General features: G+C 43.3%; 1 protein-coding gene across 2 annotated transcripts in view; it reads left to right on the plus strand.

Annotated features, from left to right (window-relative positions):
• KIAA1549L (KIAA1549 like) overlaps positions 1-24,351 on the plus strand; it is a 303,755-nt gene that overhangs the window by 186,464 nt on the left and 92,940 nt on the right. For both annotated transcript variants that reach the window (XM_043481941.1, XM_043481942.1), the window contains exons 6-10: positions 87-220; positions 8,614-8,776; positions 10,328-10,387; positions 16,207-16,358; positions 21,329-21,500. In XM_043481941.1, the coding sequence (XP_043337876.1) occupies positions 87-220; positions 8,614-8,776; positions 10,328-10,387; positions 16,207-16,358; positions 21,329-21,500 (681 nt within the window). The remainder of the gene's footprint in view (positions 1-86; positions 221-8,613; positions 8,777-10,327; positions 10,388-16,206; positions 16,359-21,328; positions 21,501-24,351) is intronic.

Consider the following 24,351-nt stretch of genomic DNA (forward strand, 5'->3'; position numbering starts at 1 on the left):
TGCTGTTTTGTATCATGACTGCCATTAAGTTCAAGGAACTAAGACATAGAGCTTTGGTGAGCGTTGATTTATTACTCTCATTCTAGTGCTACAGTTTGTGAGCCAGTCCGACAATATACAGTCCTGCAAATTTGCTCAGACCATGGAACAGAGGCTACAGAGGGCCTTCCAGGATGCTGAGAGGAAAGTTCTGAATACTAAAAGCAACCTGACGGTTCAGGTGAGTGGGAGAGTGCTTCAGCCTGAAGTTGACAGAGGCCACCCAGAACCCAAATGTTGGTGAGAAGTGCTTTGGTTCCCCTATTTCAAAGCTGCCTTTGTACTTTGGGTATATGATGTCAGTAGGAGAAGGTGCCACTTTGGGGTCACTGAGCTGAGTCAGGCCTGGCACTGATGAGGATATCTGGGGTTGATCATACAAGAGAGATGGTGTGTCCCTGTGTACCTGCTGTGATTTGGGATTTTATGTTTATTTTCCCTTGTGAAGCTTCCTCAAGTCTTTCTAATATACTTATTTTTTTTTTAATGTACTATACTCTATATGTCAGGTGTCTCATATAAAGTGAATCATTTCTAAATAACTAATTCACCTAAGATTTCCTTTTCTGTGATTTTCATTCAGTTTATTTTCCAGGCATCCACAGGAACAATCACCTTAGTTTAGCATGCGCATCTTTTATTTAGGGTTTACTATGTGCCAGGACATTGCTAAGTGTTTTATAAATGCTTTGCTACGTAATACTCAAGACATCCTTCTGAGGTGTTACTATTAGCATTTCACAGAAAAAGGAATGGAGAGAATGGTAAGAAACTTCCAGAATTAGGACTTGAGCCAAAGCCTGTACTCTAATCCACCATGTTCTGCTAGCATCCATGCAATGTAGAAATGGGATCCTTGATGAAATTTTCAGCAGGCATGTGACTTCTCTTCCAGGGCAGTCTCAGTACTGGTATACTATATTTCAGCTTCCTGAATTTGCAGTAGACATGCTACCAAATGTCTTTCTCAGACCCATTTTTTTTATATGTCTATAGACAACATCTCCCTAAAGACACATGCTTCTTAATAATTTTCATCCAGCCCCCAAATTTCTCTCTGTTTTTACTGAACTAAAAGCCTTTGCAATTAAACCCAGTGGTTTTAAAATTGACATTTAGCTTAAATGAATTATCAGTAAAGCCAATATGTTGTGGAAAGCATACAATTTAATTTGAATGAGCAGTTGTCCCTTTCTAGATTCACCCAAAGTATATATGGAAGTATCTCATTATGATCTGGTTCATATTTGACTAAGATCTAAAAACATGTCACAGACATAGGATTTATGTAAGGAGTGTGACTCAGCTCCTTTGTGGGAGATCTTTTTCTTTCTGATTGCGTTTTTGATCCTCACAGGTACATGAGTCTTATTGGAGCTTGGCAGCGGAATATATTCTAATTATAATCAGGAAGTACAGACTTACAGAGCAGCTTCTTTTTATCAGCCAGTGGAAGGGACACCAAGATAAATAAGCTGCCCTTGGCCTTAAGAAGCCTCTCTTGTGTTGTTGTATGATAGTCATGGCCATGAGATGAAACTATATTTATAAAGTAAGCAACAAACATTCCTTGGGAAAGAATACAGCAGGCAATTAGAAAATGGCATCTAAATAGATTTTAGATGCTCTTGAATGTATCAACAGCTCTTGATATGAATGGATAATTAGGTGAATTGTTTTATTAACCCTCTTTCACTTTTTGCCTTGGCTCACAGGAAGCCCAGAGCCAAGGTTGTTGTATAGATTTAATAACCCTCTAGGCCACTATGTTATGCATAGATTGTTACATGCTAATCATCTCCCAGGGTTGTTGTTAATCAGTTTTTTTTAGGACCTGGTTTCGCAATTAATAAGTTTCCCTTTTATTGTATTAAATATAATTTGTGGGGCACCTCGGATCTTTTGTGGAATAAAGCAATGTAAATATTTAACTTTTTCAGAGGGTCATTGAAAAAGTGACTTCTTAGATTATATTTGTATAGCATTGATATTAAGGGCTAGATTATAGTAGGCTCAGTTAAGACTTTTTGATTATAAGCGATAGAATGCAAGCTCACAAGGCTTATGCAAAAAGAGGAAGTGATTGGCTCATGTAACTGAAAAGTTTGTAGCTTCTTACTTTAGGAACAGTTGGATCCAGGTGCTTATATGATTTCTTCATGAAATTGTGTCCTCATCTCTTGGCTTGACTTGCTATAGGCTGGCATTATCCTCAGGCTCAAGGCATCTCCAAGTTTGTCTCATCTTTATTGCTCACAGTCTCATGGAACCAGAGTGCCTTTTCTTGTGTCATTCCAGTCAAAATCCTGGGATTCGTTTTCATTGAGCCCTCTTGGATCATGTGCTCATTTCTGGACCAGTTACTGTGACTGAGGATATGAAATGTCCCAGTCAACTAAGTCTGACTGAGATACCCTCTCCTGGAGCCTGACTGGGGCAACTGTCCCCAAAGCACATGAACTCACAGGACAGAAACAGTGTTTTCTCAAGAGAAATTGTGGTACTGACATAGAAGAAGGGAGAATGGATGCTAAGGATGAAAACAGTAGCTTTCCATTCCATCAGCTTTATGGGTCTAATTAAATGAATCATGGCATGACTGAATGGGAAGTAAGAGATGATGTCAGAACCCAAAGGAATCTCAGAACAGAGGGGTGATGGGAAAGTGTTCTTTGCAAGGGACAGGGCATGACTATGAGGGAACCGTCATATGACCTTGGTTTCAGGACTGTGGATTTCTTCTTATTTATGAAGCTGTTGTTAAGTAGCCCCCAAGAGTGACTACACTTTTCTTAGCTATAAAAAATATGAGTAAAGAAAACATAAATGGAAAGACATTCTGTGTTTATGAATTAGAAGACTTAATATTGTTATGATGTCAAGTACTACCAAGAATGATTGATAGACTCAATGCAATCTCTATCAAAATTCCAGTGATGTCTTTTGCAGAAATAGAAAAATCTATCCTACAATTCACATGAAATCTCAAGGGACCCCAAATCGCCAAAACAATCCTAAAGAGGAAAACAAAGTTGGATATCTCACACTTCCTTATTTCAAAACTTAGTGCAGGTATTCAAAGCAGGATGGAACTGGCATAAAGACAGAAATATGGACCAGTGGAACCAAACAGAAAGCCCAGAAATAAATACATACATGGTCAAATGATTTCTGACAGGACCATTAGGTGGGGGAAGCCACAGTCATTTCAGCCAAACAGTTCAGTTCAGTCACTCAGTTGTGTCCAACTCTTTGCAACTCCATGGACTGCAGCATGCCAGGCCTCCCTGTCCATCACCAATTCCCAGAACTTGCTCAAAGTCATGTCCATCAAGTTGGTGATCCCATCCAATCATCCTTTGTCGTCCCCTTCTCCTCCTGCTTCAGTCTTTCCCAGCATCAGGGTCTTTTCAAATGAGTCAGTTCTTCACATCAGGTGGCCAAAGTATTGGAGTTTCAGCTTCAGCATCAGTCCTTCCAATGAATATTCTGGACTGATTTCCTTTAGGATGGACTGGTTGGATCTCCTTGCAGTTCACAGGACTCTCAAGAGTCTTCTCCAACACCACAGTTCAAAAGCATCAATTCTTAGGCACTCAGCTTTCTTTATAGTCCAACTCTCACATTCATACATGACTACTGGAAAAACCATGGCTTTGACTAGATGGGCCTTTGTCAACAAAGTAATGTCTCTGCTTTCTAATATGCTGTCTAGATTGGTCATAACTTTTCTGCCAAGGAGCAGGTGTCTTTTAATTTCACGGCTGCAGTCACCATCTGCAGTGATTTTGGAGCCCCCAAAAACAGTCTGTCACTGTTTCCATTGTTTCCCCATCTATTTGCCATGAAGTGGTGGAATCAAATGCCATGATCTTCGTTTTTTTGAATGTTAAGTTTTAAGCCAGCTTTTTCACTCTTCCTCTTTCACTTTCATCAAGAGGTTCTTTAGTTCTTCTCTTTCTGCTGTAAGGGTGGTGTCACCTGCATATCTGAGGTTATTGATATTTCTCCTGGCAATCTTGATTCCAGTGTATGCTTCATCCAGCCCAGCATTTCTCATGATGTACTCTGCATATAAGTTAAATAAGCACGGTGACTATAAACAGCCTTGATGTACTCCTTTCCTGATTTGGAACCAGTCTGTTGTTCCATGTCTGGTTCTAACTGTTGCTTCTTGACCTGCATACAGATTTCTCAAGAGGCAGGTCAGGTGGTCTGGTATTCCCATCTCTTTAAGAATTTTCCAGTTTGTTGTGATCCACATAGTCAAAGGCTTTGGCATAATCAATAAAGCAGAAGTAGATGTTTTTATGGAACTCTCTTGCTTTTTCAGTGATCCAACAGCTGTTGTCAATTTGATCTCTGGTTCCTCTTCCTTTTCTAAATACAGCTTGAGCATCTGGACGTTCATGGTTCACATACTGTTGAAGCCTGGCTTGGAGAATTTTGAGCATTACTTTGCTAGCATGTGAGATGAGTGCAATTGTGTGGTAGTTTGAACATTCTTTGGCATTGCCCTTCTTTGGGATTGGAATGAAAACTGACCTTTTCCAGTCCCATGGCCACTGCTGAGTTTTCCAAACTTGCTGGCATAATAAGGCCCTCTTGACTTCGCATTCAGCATGTCTGGCTCTAGGTAAGTAATCACACCATTGTGGTTATCTGGGTCATGAAGATCTTTTTGTCTAGTTCTTCTGTGTTTTCTTGCTGCCTTTTCTTAATATCTTCTACTTCTGTTAGGTCCATACCATTTCTGGCCTTTATTGTGCCCATCTTTGCATGAAATGTCCCCTTGGTATCTCTGATTTTCTTGAAGAGATCTGTAGTCTTTCCCATTCTATTGTTTTCCTCTATTTCTTTGCATTGATCACTGAGGAAGGCTTTCTTTTCTCTCCTTGAGATTCTTTGAAACTCTGCATTCAAATGGATATCTTTCCTTTTCTCCTTTGCCTTTAGCTTTCAGCCAGTAATACTAGGAAAACTGATATCCACAAGCAGAAGAATGAACTTGTATCCTCACCTAACACCATATACAAAAGTTAACTCAAAATGGATCAAAGACCTAAGTGTAGGAGCTAATAAAGCTGTAGGACTCTTAGAAGAAAATCGGGGAGAAAAGCTTTATGACATTGAATTTGGCAGTGATTTGTTGATATGACACCAAAAAGCACAGGTAACAAAAGAAAAAATAAGTAAGTTAGATGTCATCTGTTGGAGTCCTTTAATGGACCGGAACCTGGTGGTATGGAGTAGACGATAAGAAAGTAAAAGAGAGAAAGAGAGAGACAAAAAAAGACACGGGGACCTAAGCTCTGATGGAGCAAAGGTGCTTTAATGATTTTTCTATGAGTATATATAGGCTGTGGTACAAGAAACTTCTTTCGGGAATGATAGAGATCAGAAAACCAAACGTACAGCAACTGTTACCAAGGGAACAAGGGGTAATGTTAGTCACAAGGTCAGGAGACAATCCATATCTCAGGAAAGGGGAATGAGACTAAGCAGTTTTTTCCTAAAGAGAATGTTTACTAAAGGAGACCCAAGCCCGCCTCACACAATGACCTCAGTCCCTGGGAGCAGCTTGCTGTTCCGCTTGAAGAGGGACAAAGGACTCATGAGAGACAGCACATAGGAATCCTCGCATCAAACATTCCCTGACAGTCATCAAAATTAAAAACTTTTGTGGCTCAAAAGACATTATCAAAACTCAGCCCCCATAATGGAAGAAAATATTTGCAAATAATATATCTATAATGGGTTAATATCTAGAGTACATAAAGAACTCCTATATGTCAACAGCAAAAAACCAAACAATGCAAGCAACCCAAGTAAGAAATGGGCAAAAGACTTGACATTTCTTCAAAGATGATATGATATACAGGTAACCAATAAGCACATGAAATGCAAAAAATCCCACAAAATACCACTTCACACCTATGAGTTATTTTTAAAAAATTGACAATAACAAGTGTTGGTAAGGAGAAATTAGAACTCTTGTGCACTGCTGGTGGGCATGTCAAATGCTGCAGCTGCTGTGTAAAAGAGCATTGTTGTTGTTAGCATTCCATCAAAAAAGCATAGAGTTACCATATGATCCAGCAATTCTGGTGTTTGCTCCATAGAATGTAAACCAGGGACCTGAACAGATGTTTGAACACCAGTGTTCATAGCATTATTCACAATACAAAAGGTGGAAGCAACGTTAAGTGTCCATCTGCAGGTAAATGAATAAATAAATGTGGTATATCTATGCCAGGGAATGTTATTCACTTTTAAAACAAAGGGAAATTCTGACACATGCTACAACATAGGTGTACCTTGGGGACATTATTCTAAGTGAAAGAAGCCAATCACAAAAGGACAAATACTGTATGATTCCACTTATGAAAAGTGTTTAGTTTTGTCAAATTAATAGAGACAGAAAAATTGAATGGTGGTTCCCAGGGACTAGGAAGAGGAAGAAATGGGGAGTTATTTAGTAGGCATAGAGTTTCAGTTTGGGATGAAGGAAAAGTTTTGGAAATGGACGGTGGTGATGATTGCCCAAAAATGTGAAAGTACTTAATGCCACTGTACACTTTAAATGGTTAAAATGGTAAAACATAATGTGTATTTTACCACAGAAAGTATGAAACTAATATAGTGTTGTATGTTAGTGAAGTCTCCTTAATAAAAAAGTTCTCAATTAAAAGAAGTATAACTTACTTTGTCGAGTGTAGTATGTACTAAGATACCATACTGCAAGCTCTTTGGGATCCAGTGAGATTTAGTTTTGTTGAAAAGAAACAAGCATATATATATATGTATATATATATATATGTATATATATCAGTTCAGTTCAGTTGCTCAGTCGTGTCCAACTCTTTGCGACCCCATGAATCGCAGCACGCCAGAATGTTCCAAATAGAGATAAAGATTGCAAAGTTACTTTAGTTATTATTTTCTAGGTGACAGGACAGTGAGGTCTTTCGAATTATTCAGAAAGAAGTACCTTTCTTCTTGGTACCTTGGGAAAGAGGTATGAATACTTGTGGCTAAAAAAAAAAAAAAAAATGCTTCTGGAGAGAAAGTAAGAGTTGCCCAGAAATGTTGACTCCATATATCATTAATCTTGAGACTCAAGACGCTGTGTCAGAGAACTTAAAAGGAACTTCCTCTTATGGGAAAAACTTCCAAACAGCTTGAAGCAGCTTACTCATGACAGTCTTCTTCAAAGTAAGTTTTAAAAGTAATGTTGCAGAGATATTTGTGTCTGAGCACACAGATGATTCAGACAGACTGGCTATCAGTTCCTGGCAAAAAGAGAGGACATATTCAAATGAAGGAAATTTGAGGAAAGTCCAATGAAAAGGACTTTGCAGAAGTGTGCCCAGGCTCTGGGGTGACCACGGGGATGGTGCAGCTTTCAAGGCTGTGACATTGGGGCTGATGAGGTGAGGGGAGGGAGCAGTTGTGGGAAACTTGGGCCAGAAGTGCCCAACAAGAGCTTTGATCCCCCAGGAGGGAGCCCCCAACACCAGCTCTCTGACCTCACTCTCCTCCTTCTCGCCCACATCCTCCTGAGCTCGCTGTAGCTAATACCAGGGCTCCAGTAGCCCATTGGTGTGCTCCACAGAGTTCTGCCTCTGGGGACTCTGAGCAGGATGAGGGTGGGGTGGCAAATGGATCTGGTGGGGGAAGGGGCAGACACTCAGCACAGAAGCCTTCAAAAGCTGTCTCACCAGGCAGAATGCCTTCCTACTGCATCTGTTTTTCACGTTTCATCTGTGGGGTGTTTGTATGTATATACACTGACCCATGAAAGTCTCATTTCTTCATAACTGAAAACCTGACTTAAAGATTCAAGAAGAAGAATACACCATCTCATAGTAATATTAACATATGCTATATTGAATTGATAGACCACAATGAAATGGAATCTCTCTCTAAAGAAGCTGTTTTCTATTTCTGCATTCTCATTGCCATCAGTTTTCATCATGCTGTCCATTACTAGGTTGGTGACCAGTGGCGTGCATTCTCTGTCCTTTCAACTTTAAAATTTCCCAAAAGTTTGAATCAGGCTTTCTCTGTCTGAGCAGTTGAGCCCTCCTTAAATTTACCATTCCTTTGCTCTATAGTGTATCTTCAGAACCATAAAAATAGCCTGCGACCATTTAGCCCCCGAAAAAGATACACACACCAGTGGTCAAAACCTGAAGTCAGGCTGCCCAGGTTTGAATCCTGGGTCCGTCGCTTGTTAGCTGTGTGACCTTGAGCAAGTCCCTTGATCGTTCTGGGCTTCAGTTCCCTCCCCTGTCAAAGGATATACCTCCATGACAGGAGACACCTCCTAGGGTTGTGGTGAGGATTAAATGAGATCATGTGCCCTTGGAACGATGCCTGGTACGAGATGCCTGGCATGTTGTGAGCCGTCCGTAAGTGACAACTGTTGTTATTCTTATCTCTTCCTTGCTCTCTTCCCACCTCCCTTTCATTCCTAACCTCTCCTTAAACTTCTCCTCCCACAGCCTCCATGAAACAGACCCTCATCTTATTTGGCATGTCTCCCTCCCCTTTCCTCCTGTGTCCATTCAGATGGTGAGCACGTCCAACGCCTCCCAGACAGTCACCTTGGTGTACGTGGTGGCCAACCGAAGCTCCTTCCTCAACGGCACCGTGGCCAGCAGCCTCCTCCGCCAGCTCTCCGCTGAGCTGGTGGGGTTCTACCTCACCTACCCACCGCTCACCATCGCCGAACGTGAGTATGTTCAAGTTATGTTTGAATCCCTGTAGGACTCTGCCATCTTCTCCGGGAACTTGTCCATTTAGCAAGCCTCCATGGTGCCACATGCTAACTCTTTTGTCATAAAATCACAGCTGTAATGTGTGTGTGATGGGGGTTGAATTGATGAAAACGTCACTGCACGTTGTAAAAAGCACTGGCTAGGTGCTTTTACCCTTCACTTGTCTTGTATCTCATTTAATCCTCACAACTCCCCTCTATGGTAGGTGCAAAATTAGCCCCATTTTGCAGATGGGAAATTTGAAACTCTAAGAGGTTTAACTCCAAGATGCCTCCTCTGACATAGCTGGTGAGACATGGAACCTGGGGCTTGAACCAAGCAGTCTGTCTTCTTAGCTTATAACACTGCCTGGTAGAGCATCTGTCCTCATGGCAATCTTGGTTGCTAGGGTTTCCCCCACTTCTGCCATCAACAAAAATTCCCAGGCCTTCAGCCCTTGCCTGGGCTATAGATATTATAATGCAGCTCACGGGCAGTCAGCATCCTGACTTCACTTGATGAAGTCCCCAAAGGCTTGTGGCCTCCTCTTTCTCAAATGCTTCAGTTGCATAATCCTCATTACCATGCAGCAGGCATAGACTTCCAAGATGCAGCCTACATTTTGTACCCAAACACTTACTCAGTAGCCAAAGGAAGTAAAGATCTGTGCTCTTAAATTTAATTGTTGATACATACTCAAGGTCACTGGGTAAGTGTTTTTTTAAACATGTATTAGCAAAGTTGTTTTCATTTCCCTCTATGGTTCCTTATTATATTGTAAATAAGTGAGATAATGTGTGTGAATGTACTTATTAGCATAAAGTAGCTACTCAGACTTTATAAAAAAATGTTTGTTTAGTGGCAAACTTTTGTGAGTTTCCATGTACTCAGAAAAGATGACTCTGGATTTTATGGAAAAGATAATATCATAAAAGATGGCATTATGTCACCTGGCAGCATGTGAAGGATTTCTTTTCTTTTATCATCTTGATATTATAAGAATAATAATAATAATACTGCTATAATTTACTGAGTACTTATTATGTGGCAAATAATGTGCTAAACCCTTAACATATATCAACTCTGATGGTCACCACACTATAAAGAAATGGGGCCATTGCTTGCAAGCATTTAGCTACTAAACTTAGTCTTTGACTTTGGAAAGATCCATTCAAGAAATAATTATTCCTAAAAATATGATAGATAATTTTTTTAAAAAGGCTATAGTTGACAGGTTCTCATTGTAGGTCTTGACAATGAAATTGTTTTGCTTAAGAAGGTTTTGATGGAAAAGCTGAAAGCAGACACCCAAAAGCCTTAGGAAAACTCTTCTTCTGAAAGTTAGCCCTTTACTGAGTATTCTAGTTTTCTGAAAAGCAAGTTTCAGGCTGTATGTCCTAGAGTTCCCAAGAATGATAGAGTAGGATTTAGCTGCTTGGTATTTTGTCAGCTATGTCTATTTCCCTGAACAATATCTATATATAAAACCTGTGAAAGTAATTTGGTGTGTTTCTTGTTTGTTTTAGCGCTGGAATACCCCAACCTCGATATATCAGAAACAACGAGAGACTATTGGGTAATTACAGGTAATCTCCTCTTTCATTGCTCATTTCACCCTATCAGGTTGGTTTATTTTTAAAAGCTTGCCTGCCTTTCAGTGATAAAATTGGCATCTTTTCTTGAATTCTGCCTTATAAGCCAAGGAGATCCTTCCATAGGACCAGAAGTGGAGTAAACTGAGATAAGAACCTGGGCTCTATGACAACCTAGAGGGGTAAGATGGGGTGGGAGGTGGGAGGGAGGCTGAAGGAGGAGGGGGCATGTATATACCTATGGCTGATCCATGTTGAGGTATGGCAGAAACCAACACAATGTTGTAATTATCCTTCAATTAAAAATAAATTTTTTTAAAAAGACATCACACTCAAGATGGGTGTTAAATAATCAGTTCAAAACAGCTACCTTGAAAGTCCCAGTCTGGAGCCTTCTTGCAAAACATGCATCCATCAGAAGGAACAGCGTTAAGCTGTGGAGGGCTGGGGCATGTCCATGCGAATGGTTGTCTATTCGTTTAAAGATCGTAGGCCTTTCTGCACTGCCCTACAAAAGCCGGTGGAAGTCAGAGGAATGCCAGGCATGCACTTTTCTCTCTCCCTGGGCACACCCACGCTGATCCTGGTGAAGCCCAGCGTGTCCTGACGGTGAAGGCGGACGGAAGTAGAAGGGTGTTTGGGTGGCATTTTCCTTGACATTTTCCAGCTGAGATTTATGAAACAGCAAAAAAAAGTTCTTGTTTGTGTTTTTCTAAAGCCAGACAGTAGCTCTGAAAATTAGAGAAGCAAGGATTAGTTAGAAGCAGAGAGAGAGAGGACAGAGGCTTGTAGGAGGCAGAGTGACTAGCTGGGTCATTAAGGGTGATGCCGGAAGCTCAGCTTCTCTGTTCATTGGTGCCAAATTGAATCTCAGAGGCAGTTTGGGGTGAAGTAGAAATGGATTGCTTCATTGCTTTGCTAGATAACGGGGGATACCGCAAGCTCCTGCCTCAAAAAACTACATGTCCCAACCTGGGAGGATTTGATCAGGAGTTTTATAGCAATAGTTCAAGGTAGGGTTGTGAAAAAGATTAAGGTGTGTGAAGGGTCTCCAGGTGGTGCTGCTGGTAAAGAATCTGCCGGCCAATGCAGGTAGATGTAAGAGACGTGGGTTCAATCCCTGGGTTGGGGAGATCCCCTGGAGGAGGGCATGGCGACCCACTCCAGTATTCTTGCCTGGAGAATCCCCATGGACAGAGGAGCCTGGTGGGCTGCCGTCCATAGGGTTGCAAGGAGTTGGACGTGACTGAAGCAATTTAACACGCACGGGGTCTCAGGTGGTGGGTCTCCTAACCTTGACGCACTTCTCTGGTCCCTGTAATCTGGCCTCAGGTGGTTTCGTGGCAGCTCTTTCCTTCTTTAGCAACTGTTCTGAATCTGCCCTTTGGAACCTGGGGAAGGTTGCAGCGGCTGGAGTCTTGCCTACAAGAGAAGGGGACAGAAAGGCTTCCATGCCCAGGAGCCCCAAAGGGTCCTCCTCGGTTTCAAGGGGAGGGACAGGAAGGTGTTGGTCTGCTAGAGCTGCTACCCTAGGCTGGGGGGTGAGGGTGGGGGCTTCAACCACAGGAATTTATTTCCTCATAACTCAAGAGGCTGGAGGTCTAATTTCAAGGTTGTCAGCAGGGTTGTTTGCTTCTGAGGTTCTCTCCCTGGCTTGTAAAACAACCACCTTCCCACTGTGCAGGTCTCTGTCTTAATTTCCCCTTCTTACAAGGACACCAGTCATTTAGGGCTAGGCCCACCCTAATGACCTCCTTGTATCTTAATTGCCTCTTTAAAGGCCCTATCTCCAAACAGTCACATTCTGAGGTCCTGGGGGATAAAACATCAATAGATGAGGTGTGGGGGAAACAATTCAGCCCATAACAAAGAGGGAGCAAGATTTTGCAAGTCCTGGAAGATGAGCCTGGACAAGCAGGCCCTCCCCAACCTCCCTCTTCCCTTGCCTGTCTCCTCCCTCCCTTGCTGTCCCAAATAAGCAGTAGGTGGGTGCTGCCTGGAATACTAACTAGCAGCTAGGTGAAGCCTGCTCAAGACCTCGCCTAAACTGCAGAAAACTGCGTTTCTTTCTGCCCTGCAAAGCCATGGATTTGCAGATTATTTTACCTGCAAAGAAAGCCAACAAAAGAAATGTGTTTACAAAGGAAAACAGCAGTGACCCACCAGAGCTCATGCCCAAGAGAGACAGTGCTAACCCAGCAACACATTTTTGAAGCCAGCAGGTTATGTAACACTTATAAAATCATGTTTCCTGCCCAGGGAGTGCTTTTTTTTTTTTTTTTGACTTAAAGATATATTTCCCCCTTCTCTAACTTTAATATTGACATTCGATGGTAAGGCACCCTGTCCTTGTCAACCTCTTGTTTTGTCCTTTCCTCATGTACCTCTGTCTTGCCCTGCCTCTGTTTGAGTGACGCGTGCTTAATAAAAGGCTCCATACATGGTCTTGTTTTCAGGATTCTCTTGCGACTTGACCCCCTGCCCACTCACCTGCGCATCCCTCACTTGTTATCACTGATGCTGCCGTTGTAATCAGCATACACAGTGACCCCCCTGCCCTACCCATCCCCACACTGTGTTCGGGGCTGATTGGACCAGTTGATTTCTGCTTGAGGGGCAGGGAGAGGGGGGAACAGTTTCAGGTTTCAGGAGAACCCTTCTGCCTTCCCTTTGGCCCATGACCACTTTCTAGACCTGTGGGCGGTCACCACCAACTTTTACCATCATTTCCAGAAGGGGTAGGAGATTGGGAACGGAGAGATGAAGATAGCTTTGTTCAACTCATTCCCCAGGCCAAGAGCCTGAGGCCACTGGGCTTCTCAGGAGCAAGGAGAGGAGCTGAAGTCCTGGAACACAGTTCTGTGTTTTCCAGGCGATTCCTTCCTCTGCTGAGGAAGACACTTCCTCTGCTGTGTCTAGCGAAGCAGGAGGTAGGTGCATTTGAGCAATAACAGCTACTGCTTCTGGGCATCCTCTCAAGGGCTTTATGGCACAATGCTAGAAGCAGTTTTCTTTTATAAAGTATTCTGTTCTTCGTGATACAGTCAGGAGTAGCTTATAATAACTGTGTTTTCAGATGAGGAACTGGAGCCCAGGGGAACCTGCCCAAGAACAGTCAGTAAGGGGGCATCAGGGTTCAAACCCAGGCCCCCGGCTCCAGCCCCCAGCTCTTGTCCAGCTCCTCCTAGGAAGGACACATCCTCTTTGCAGACAGAGCCATGAGGCATGTGGGAGCTGCCCAGCTATTGATTCCATGGAACTCTGTAGCAGGTTCCCATAACTTCCTGCACTTCCCTGGAGGCATTTTTTTCCTCTCAATTTTTAAAATTGTGGTATAATACATATAACATGTGATTTATCACTTTAACCTTTTTAAAAATTGTTATTATTTTCTATTGGAGTATAATTGCTTTACAATGTTGTGTTAGTTTCTGTTATACAGCAAAGTGGATCCTTTATATGTATACACATACCTGCTCCCCCTTGGACCTCTCTCCCACCACCACCGCCGATCCCTCTGCTTCAGGTCATTACAGAGCACCGAGCTGAGCTCCCTGCGTCTTACAGCAGCTTCCACTAGCTAGCTATTTTATACATGGCAGTGTGTACATGGGAGAAGGCAACGGCACCCCACTCCAGTACTCCTGCCTGGAAAATCCCATGGACGGAGGAGCCTGGTAGGCTGCGGTCCATGGGGTCGCTAAGAGTCAGATACGACTGAGCGACTTCACTTTCACTTTTCACTTTCATGCATTGGAGGAGGAAATGGCAACCCACTCCAGTGTTCTTGCCTGGAGAATCCCAGGGACGGGGAAGCCTGGTGGGCTGCCGTCTATGGGGTCGCACAGAGTCGGACACGACTGAAGTGACTTAGCAGCAGCAGCAGTAGTGTATATATATCAATGCTACGCTTTCAATTTGTCCCACCCTCTTCTTCCCAGCAAGTGTCTACGAGTCTGTTGTCTACATCTGTGTCTCTATTCCTGCCCTGGGACTAGGTTCATTGGTACCATTTTTCTAAGTGTACAACACAGCAGCATTAAGTACGTTCACAGAGTCGTGCAGCCATCACCACTATTTCTGAAACGGTTCATCACCTGGAGGCTTGACTCTTCTCTTCTTTGATGTCTGCCCTTTTTGCGTCTTCAGTGGGATTTCTCTAAAGTAACTCATGATGACACCCCTCAACCGTCCTGCATTCCCTCTCTCACCCTTGCCCACTGGTTAGGAGAGGCCAGCATAGAAGTAATCCTGCAGCAGTTGGCGCTGTCGCTTTATGGGAGGGGTATCTTTGAACTTGAAGGAACACGGGCTCTCCTCCTGGGGTCAGGAGGTGGGTCAGCCCTTCCTCAGCCTGACAGCTGTCCGAGGAGGGCTTGGAGGGGCCTCTCTGGGACCCACCACTGTGGGAGGCACAGAAATGTTTGCAGGAATTCTGCTGAGCTGGGAGTCCCTCTCCAGGGCCCTGGAAGGAAAGCTGCTTTATGCCCTCCGTGGGGATTTTTTTAGGATTTGTGGTTTCAAAGAAATAACTTCTGAAACTCAGCTGTGAGTTTCACTTCTCTCATGATGAGTTTCAACATCGCTGTCTGTATCTCACTGTCATGCATGCCTTGTTCTGGCCCTGTTAGGATGCCATCATAGTAACACTACGGCATTTATATCCAGGCTCTTTTCAGATCCCAGTAGACGGGGTGGTATTAATGGTCCTTGGCTGGACTGTAGTAGAACAAGCTCTGCTAAATGAAAAATCTTGTATTACATCCCCAGCCCGTGTAAGTTTTGGTCTAAGAAGAGAATTGCTTTTAGCATTTTTGTTTTCAGGGATGACTGTGTTTGGAGGGAGTGTTTTGGGTGTTTGGGGAGAACTGTGCTTCTTCCCAAGGGACTTGGAAGAAGAGCTGGCTTGGGGAATAGACAGCATAAAGGCAGTCACCCCCGTAGTAAGTGACTGCAGCAATTCTGGGATGGTCCTGGTGTTCATTAAAATCCTCCTCCAGGCACCAGCCATAGCCTGGAATTCCGTATCAGTGCTTTACTTATTAATTACAGATACTCTGGGTGTGGATAAAGTCCAGAAGTGGAGGAAGGGTAGAAAGAGAGGGTTTCATTTACCTTCCACACAGGAGACTCTGTGCTACACTGCTATATACATCTCATCTCAACCTTAAAGCCCACTAGAAATACATTTGCTGTGATGTAGCCTTTCTTATTCCATTTTACAGAGAAGGACTTGGACTCTGAGAGGGCCAGTGGTTTGCCCAAAGTCCCCTAGCTGGCAAGTGCCAGTGCTGAGAGAGCTCATTCCTTCTATCACACGATCCTGCTCTCAAGGATGGAGCTTAGATCCTTCAGCAAAGCTGTTGGAAAGAAAAGTAGAATCAGGGTAGCGCTGAGCCAGGAACCACCAAGAAATCCAATCAGCTGTTCCTGCAGCAATGCGGTGTTCCCATACAGACTCTGACTGAACATACGATCTTCAATAAGGTTAAGACCTAGTACAACAAGTTTAGGTCATTACACCTGTCCCAGCTTGTGAAGGATAGGGCTTCAAGGGTTCGGGCTTGAGCCCCGGCTTTGCTGATGACTAGCTGTGTGAACTTAGACAAGTCATGTAACCTCTTCAGCATCTCAAACAGGTGGGTAGCGATTCCTCACCCCTGGGGATGTTGAGAGGAAAGGATGGCCAGACCCCATCATGGGGTCAGGCCCACAACCCTTACGGCTGATGCAGGCCCGGCCCTGGTGGCTGTGGTTTCTGAGTCAGCAGGGAGCCTCTCCCCTGACAGCGGCTCTGTCTTCTGTGTCCGCAGTGCTGCAGGGCGTGGACAATTCCCTGGTGGGCCTGCACAACCAGAGCTTCGCACGGGTCATGGAGCAGCGCCTGGCCCAGCTGTTCATGATGTCCCAGCAACAAGGCCGGCGGTTTAAACGGGCCACCACTCTGGGAAGCTACACAGTGCAGGTGGGTGCATGCAAAGCCGCAAGAGTCTGTAAGAAAGGTGTGGAAACCTGCTTCCTGAGCTGAAGTAGATCGTGCTGCGTGCAGAGGTGCATGCACACCACAAGCCGATGAGGCCGGTTAATCCACACTGCTCGCTCTTTGGCGGGGTCGCTGGTCGTAATCATCGACATTGTGAAGGAGGGTGAGAGCTGCTCTCCCGACTCTCACTCTGGATTGCAGGGGGAAGCAGGTCTCAGAAGACATGCTGCCCACACGTGCATATTTATTCAACAAAACATTATTAGTAAGTGTCAACTCCCCCGCAACCTGCTCTGGAGGCTGGATGAGGTCCCAGCTTTCAGGCCTCTCAGCACCATGGCTGTGATCAGCAGAAACACTCATCAGCCTCCCAAAAGTGGGGTTCTGTCGGCCTTGTCGAGTCTGTTTCAACAAACAGAGCCCTCTCCATTTATAAGGGACACTTGACCTCACTGGGATTTAGGGGAATACGCTATAGCAGACACTGCTGGGGCCCTCCCCACACTTGTTTACCATTTCTATGAAGGCTGATAGACTTCCAACATCATTTTATTCAAGGGCTGACTCTTGAGGTGGCAGAACCCACTTTGCCCAGTCATGGCTGGCTGGAAGTACCTGGGAATTCACTGGCAGTGGGGGTATAAATACCACAGCTCTCTGGTTTCTTGGCTGGGAGAATTCTGAAAAGTGTGCTTTAGGATCATCAGCAGAGCTTTCTCACAGAATTAAGCTTTGGTTTTCCACCATGGTGACTTGCTTCCTACCTAATGCACCCCCCATCAGTTCTCTGCACCTCTCCAATAAATGACAAGCATTCAGCTCATCTCAGAGTCTACTTCAGAGGGAACCCAACAGAGATTCCATCCTGAGGATAGAGGCTCTGAGCCTCTCTAGATTCTTTGTCCAGTTCCAGCAAGAGTGGGAATGTCTCTAGCATATTCTAACCAATCGACATATCTTGAGTATCACTACTTCTACCCAGTGAGAATCCATTTCTAACATTAGTTACGCTAATCAAAGCTCCGTGGAGCAAGGAATCAAGTTATAGAAGCACTTCTGGCAGTCGCCTCTAGAAAGGGGGCATCTTCTGTGGCATCTAGCCAGCTGCCCCTGGGGTGTGAACTCCTGATTGGTGACTGACCACATCTAGGGTATAACATAACCCAAACACGCATGCATGGTATCACACGAAGAGGAAGCTTTAAAGGAAATTATAGACATTCCCATAGTCTGTCTGCAGATCATGTCCCCAGGCAATCTTGGAAGTACAAGCAACCCATCTTTTGGAACAGTTTCCTACCTCAGTCAACGTCCCACCCCTTAGGGAGACTCGGGTCCCCTGTTCACAGCTGGTGTATTTGGCCTCTTGTCCTATTGAACATCGCTTTGGTTCTAAAAGCCTTTGTGGTCTGAGACAGCCTCGTAATGAGGTAAAGAGGTCATTAATTTCATGTGCCAGGTTTGTGATTCCCTTTCTGGGGGGGTCCATGTGAGCCCTATAATTCACATTTCTCCAAGTAACAGAAAGGAAGTCACTGGGATTCAGACAGTTGAAATGGAGTTTGCCTCAACTGAAGTGGGAGAAAGAATCACCCTCCACTCCCGATTATTTGTTAACCTAAGAAACGCAACACATTCTAAGTGCCTAAAAGAGCCCAGTGAGGTGTTTTCTCCTCTTTTTTCCTGAGAACTCACTGTGTGTGGCCCCTTTTGTTACCTGGAAAACCTGAGTGAAGTAACTAGGGATTTATTTCTGCAAATCTCCAATTTACCAAGGGCGTAGATCACCTTCCAACATCATCCTTGGAGGAATTTGCTAGGAAGAATTTGCTGTTAAATTGAAATTGAGCAAAGTTATTAGTTGCTTGAATGTTCATTCATCTCGTACCTGGTTATACTAATGCTCTCCCTACCTCCTCTCCCACTGGGGACAGAAATAACACCCCCAATTTCCCAAATAAAATTCACTCTGTAGAGCTTACATCATCCTTCATGCAGAGAAGCCTTTCATCTGGGCTCAGATGATTTTTTAAAAGATGAGCCACCTTCATGAATATGGAAATTTAAATGTCTAGAATCTAAAGATATTTTTCTAGTGGATATATTTGAAAAAGTGAGTCCAAAGAAGATATACATAGGCCCAGTAAGCATTTTTAATTGTGTAACTCTATTTGTCATCAAAGTAACGCAAGTTTTAACTACCACAAGATGCCATTTTCACCTACTAAAAGTGAGTGGATTGGTGCCATCCAGTGTTGAAGATGCAGTGAAATGGGCACCCTCAAACTCAGTAAATGGGAGAACACGTGAGTAGTTTAGACAAGAACCTTTTAGATGGTCACAACCTTACCCCTAGAAATTCCTTTCAAGAAGATAAAGGTGAACGCAAAGATGAAGAGGTGAGAGCACTCTTTCTCAGAGTGTCCAGAAAATGGTTTTATAAGGTGCCCATCTGACCAGGTCAGTTTGGGTAAGGCTGCATCCTCTAGAGCATTCTTGAAGATTCCAAAGGTATATTAACATACAAAGACTCTGAAAAGACCTGCAAGTAATCTCCTTGCCTTTCTGCAATATACTGATTTCTAAATTTAAGTACCATTATAATAACATCTACATTTCCCTGACATTTTATTATGAGCATTTGTAAACTCACAGAAAAGTTCCAAAAATTATGATGTAAACACATATATACTCACCATCTAGGTTCTACCATTAACAGTGTATTATGTTACCGTTTTATATTTGATAGCATTTATCATTTCCACACCATGGATCAGTTTGGACTGTTCTACAACCTCATATAAATGAAATCCTACAGTATATTCTCTTTTGTATCGTTTTTTGACTCTGGAGTGTTTCTGAGATTCATCCACGTTGTTCTTTTATTCAGTAGTTTATTCCTTTTTATTGCTGAGTAATATTCCCTTGTATGAAGTATACTACAGGTTGTTTATCCATGCTTCTGTTGATGGACACCTGGGCTTTTCCAAGTTTTTAGCTACAATAAGCAAAGCTCCTATGAACCTTCTTCTGCAAATCTTTCTTTGGACATGTGCTTGCCTTTGTCTTGGGTATGTAGGAGTGGTCCACAGGATTGGTGTATGCGAGAAACTGAGAAACTGCCAGACCTTTCCCCACAGTGTACTGTTTGATGCTCCCACCAACCGGATGTGGAGGTACCCCGCCTCCTCATCAACACAGGGTTGTCAGCCCTTCTCATTTTAGTCATTCTGGTGGTTGATAGTGATGCCTTATGGGCTTTAGTTGCATTTCCTCATTGAGCATCTAAAAAGACATGCTTATTGGCTCCTCAGATATCTTTCTTTGTGAAATGTCTGGTCAGATTATTTTAAAAGCCATTTTTTATTGGATTGTAGTAATATTTATTTTTAATTGTTATTCATAGCATACATACTCAGGAGCATAAAAATATGCAGAGTTTAAAGAACACTAATAAAAAAAGAACCCACAACCCAAAGAGTAAGAACATTACTGTTACCTTACCCCAGAAGCTTTCTCTGTGTCTTTTCTGATTATATCTACTTGCTTCCTTTCTACCAGAGTTGAGTGTGCTTCTGGATCTTGTATTAAATCATGCCTGTGTTTTCTGTATAGATTTTACCATTCTCATGTGTATCCTTAACCAGTGCATCATTTGGTTTTGTTTGTTTTTGAACTTTATATTCTGTAATTCGTCTCTTTTGCTCCATATCAGGATTTTGTATTCACCCATATTGGATCAAAGAGCCATAGTTCTACTACTGTATAATATTTAATTGTGCAGCAGTACTATAATTCATTTCTCCATCCTACTGTTAGTGACTTCTGAATTTTTGTATTTTTTTTGGCTATTATGAACAGTGCTGCTATAAACATTTTTGTTACATCTTTTGATATTCTGTGAGACTCATAATCTGTAAGATACACTTTGGGAAATACTATATGATGCCATGTTTATCAATGGTGAATGATACTAGTGAAAACTTGATAACAACCTTAATGTCCATAAATGAAGGTTTAGTTAAGTTTATGAGACATGCACACAGTAGAATATTATATAGATATTAAAATTTATGTTTTATGTGTGATTATCAATTGTTAGTTACAATACTGAAACATGAGTAACAATCTAGGTGTTTAACAATAAAGGATTGGGTAAGTAAGTTTATGGAGCATACCTTGGAATGCCATGTAGAAACTAACATTTATGCTTTTATTATAATTAAGCCCCTATGGATGCAAGTAAAAATGACAATATATAATATTATATAGAAAATATGATAAATAATTTTGTAAAATGATAAATAAGAGACTTGTGTGGAAAAAACAGTAGCAAATACTCTAAAATGATGATAGCAATTAGCTTGTGGAGGAGGGGTTACAGATTGTTTTTATTTTATTTCATTTCTCGATGCTTTTCTGTATTTTCAAATTCTCTGTAGTGCAATGAGAAAATACAACAAAGGTTATTTTAGAAAAAGAACTTTGAGTCTCCAAACCCTGCTTTTATAAGAGACCTTTTGAATTGCAGACATAGTTCACTTTTTCCCCCTCTCTGGCAATTGCAGGAATTTGAAATTAGAAATCTTGTTTGAGCATAACCTAACATGCCCTGAATTCATGTGGAGGCCTATTTTCAAATGAGGCCAGAGTTCTCTGGAGGCTGGAAGACTTGACCATTTCAGCATTTCTTCTCCATCTCAAACTGTTCTTCCCAGATGTTTGTATTTTCAAGACTGTTTTCTCCTCCCTGCCTTCCTCTTCCAGCGATAGTAGGGTTTCTTGAGACATTGGTATTAGGGAGATACGTGAAGGTTGATGCCTAAAATATATGTTATGGGTCCACTCAGCTGCAGAAGGCTTCACAGTCGGGAGCGAGCCTACTGATCATGTGAGTAATTGCAGAGTTGATGAACGATGCCCTGTAAACAAGGCCTATCTTTTTTTGAAAGATGGTAAAGATGCAGCGGGTGCCAGGACCCAAGGACCCTGCAGAGCTGACTTACTACACCCTGTACAACGGGAAACCTCTGCTGGGGACTGCAGCTGCCAAGATCCTGAGCACCATTGACTCCCAAAGGATGGCCTTGACTCTGCATCATGTTGTTCTTCTGCAAGCTGACCGTAAGGGGACAGTCTTTCTATTCAATATTTTTAACATCAGTAAATATTTCCTGTTCATCCAAGTGAGTCCCTAAACTCATGTTAGTAGACCCAGAGCTAAAAATATTTCTATTCTAGAAGGTTCTCAAATCAACCAGCTGTTTCCTGTATTGTTTAAAGCAATAGGTTTTGGGTGAAAGTGAAAGTCGCTCAGTTGTGTCTGACTCTTTGTGATCCCATGGACTATACAGTTCACGGAATTCTCTAGGCCAGAATGCTGGAGTGGGTAGCCTTTCCCTTCTCCAGGGGAATCTTCCCAACCCAGGGATTGTACCCAGGTCTCCTGCATTGCAGCCAGATTCTTTACCAACTGAGCTATCAGGGAAGCCCTGATATCAGGTAGCTATCAGGTTTTGGGTAAGGGATGTGTTTTGGATACTAGGGTGATGGTAATACTGCTTTGCCCCAAGTCCTACCCACTCTTCCTCCTCAGTCCAGCCTTTTGAACAGCTAGAAAAATCACCACAGCTGAGATTGTATTTGTTTGCTAGGGAATTAAAGGTAATTTGATTCAGTAAACTTTCTAGAGTCCTACATGAGCTGTGCTGGAGGACACACAGAAGTGGGCAAGACTTGCTAAATCCCTGCCGTTAAGGAGCAGAGAAGGTGTTGATGCAGATATAAAGGTGTAGAATGCAGAGTTGCTTCCAGGAGACAACGTGATTGATACAGGGCTCAACAGAGGGACAGATTGCTCTCAAGGGGTATCTGGGAAGGATTACTAGAGAAAGGGTATGAAACATAATAACTTCCTCTTTGAGGGCCCTCCCCATGGTAGCTACTATGCTTGTTGCTTTACATAGATTTTTCTCTATGTCTCTGGGGCAACTTTATTCAGTTCCCAGTTACAGATGAGGAAACCTAGGCTCAGACAGGTTAACTAACTTGCTCCACGTCGCAGAATTAGTACTTGATATGATATTAATTCCAAGACAGGAATCTGAATCTGAGTTTAAAAGTGTGTTCTTGACTGTATTGTATGCTGTGATTCCAGCCGAGGGTGGGGAAGAGGTTATAGTCTAGAAAGATGAAGCAGAAGGAGCAATAGAAGGGAAGTGAAAAGTACCAGCGGTGCTTGAAAAAAGGGAGTCAGGTTTCCTGCAGTACAGAAGCATGCGGAGGAGATGATGGGGGCAGAAATGAGCACTGCTTAGGAGATTCAGGCCTCCCATGGCAAGGGAAGGGATTATACTGTGCTGAGATCGGTTCTGGGGAGCTATTGGAGATTTCTATGCGGGGGAATAGTATCATTGAAAGTACCCATTATCTAGGGAGATTAATCTGTTGGCAGTGTTCAGGTTGAGAGAAGGCAGAACTAATGAGGCTTTGTGATGGCCCAGGCATTAGGGACCCAAAGAAGGGCTTCAAAGAAAGCCAGGGAATAGGTGAGGTAGGTGAGCAACTGTGTGGCAGAAATGTTAGATTCAGCATCACATGGAGCATAGAGGGCCTGGAAGGCCCAGACTGATCTCCTAGTTGGTGTCCACGCTCCTTAGGAACCTGACTCGTGGTTTTCCCCTCCTCATCATCTGCCTTCATCCAGGGTGGCTGTGGCTTCCATGGGGATGGTCCATCCCGTGTGTTGTTATGGCCCTCACTTCTGCTTGGCCAGCACATCCTCAGAGACACACCTTTGCCTAGAAATGATGGTCACCCTCTACAGTCTTGTCTTTAAAACGTTTTTAGCTCAGATTCTCTTCCTTTGCACCTCTGTCCTTCCCTCCCTATGGGCTCTGTCCCATCTCTGGTCAGGTCAATGACCTCATCAGTTCTGCTGTATCCTCTTCATGTGTGTTCCCCAGGCTCCGTTCTCAGCTCTTTATCCATCTCTCCAGGTAGAGAATGAATTGTAGAGGACAGGGGTGAAAACCACTGCAGGTGTCCAGGTGAGAGGGGAAAGTGTCAGAGGTGGAGACTCAGAGAAGATATTTTACATATTTTTGCAGACAGAGCCAATGGGACAAGATAATGGATTGTGGATGAGCAGGAGAAGATGAGGGCCAAAAGACTCAAGGTTGACTCCGAGGTGTTTGCTTGAGCACTGACTATGGTGTCACTTGTTGAGATGCAGAAGGTACAGAGAGGAAGTGGTTCAGTGGCGCAGCAGTGGGGATGGGAGCTAGAATTGAGAGTTTGGTTTTGGACATGTTAGTTTATACATTCAAGTAGAGATACTAACTTGGGAGGAGTCATCAACACAGATAACATTTAGAGTTAAGGGAATTCGTGAGATTAACCAGACTCAGCACGATTTAGAGCTAAAGAGAAGAGGGTGAAAATTAAGGCATGGGGAAGTTACATGAGGGAAGTACTGGAGCCAGCAAAGGATCCTGAGAAGGAGCATTCAGGGAGATGGAGGAAACCCAGGAGGAGGTGGAGGAAACCCAGGAGGTGGTGAGGTCCAGAAACAAGCAAAGAAAGTGAATGTCTTGGAAGGGGGTGAGCTGTTGCATCAGCTTCTGTTCATAAGAGGCAGAGACTGGAAGGACGGAAATAAAGTGGCTTTGCTAAACTGGAGGTTGGTGGGAACCTTGGCAGGAGGAGTTCCCAGGAAGAGGTAGTGGAGACAGAGTGGCTAGAGGGACCCAGGAGACAGTGGAGGTGGGGAACCAATGCCAGCAAAGGGAGAAGATTAATGATGCAGTGGCTGGAGGGGCACATGAGAGAGAGTGGGTATATTTGGGTATTAAGACTGTAATAGAGAGGGAGAAATTGACAATGCAGAAGAGAGACAAGCCCTGCAGGAATGAAGTCCACACATGGACGAGGGGGCAGCACAAGTGGAGGGTCAGACTCAGCGAGGAGCAGGGAT

Source organism: Cervus canadensis, chromosome 11 (genome assembly GCF_019320065.1).
Source record: "Cervus canadensis isolate Bull #8, Minnesota chromosome 11, ASM1932006v1, whole genome shotgun sequence".
Taxonomy (NCBI): Eukaryota; Metazoa; Chordata; class Mammalia; order Artiodactyla; family Cervidae; genus Cervus; species Cervus canadensis.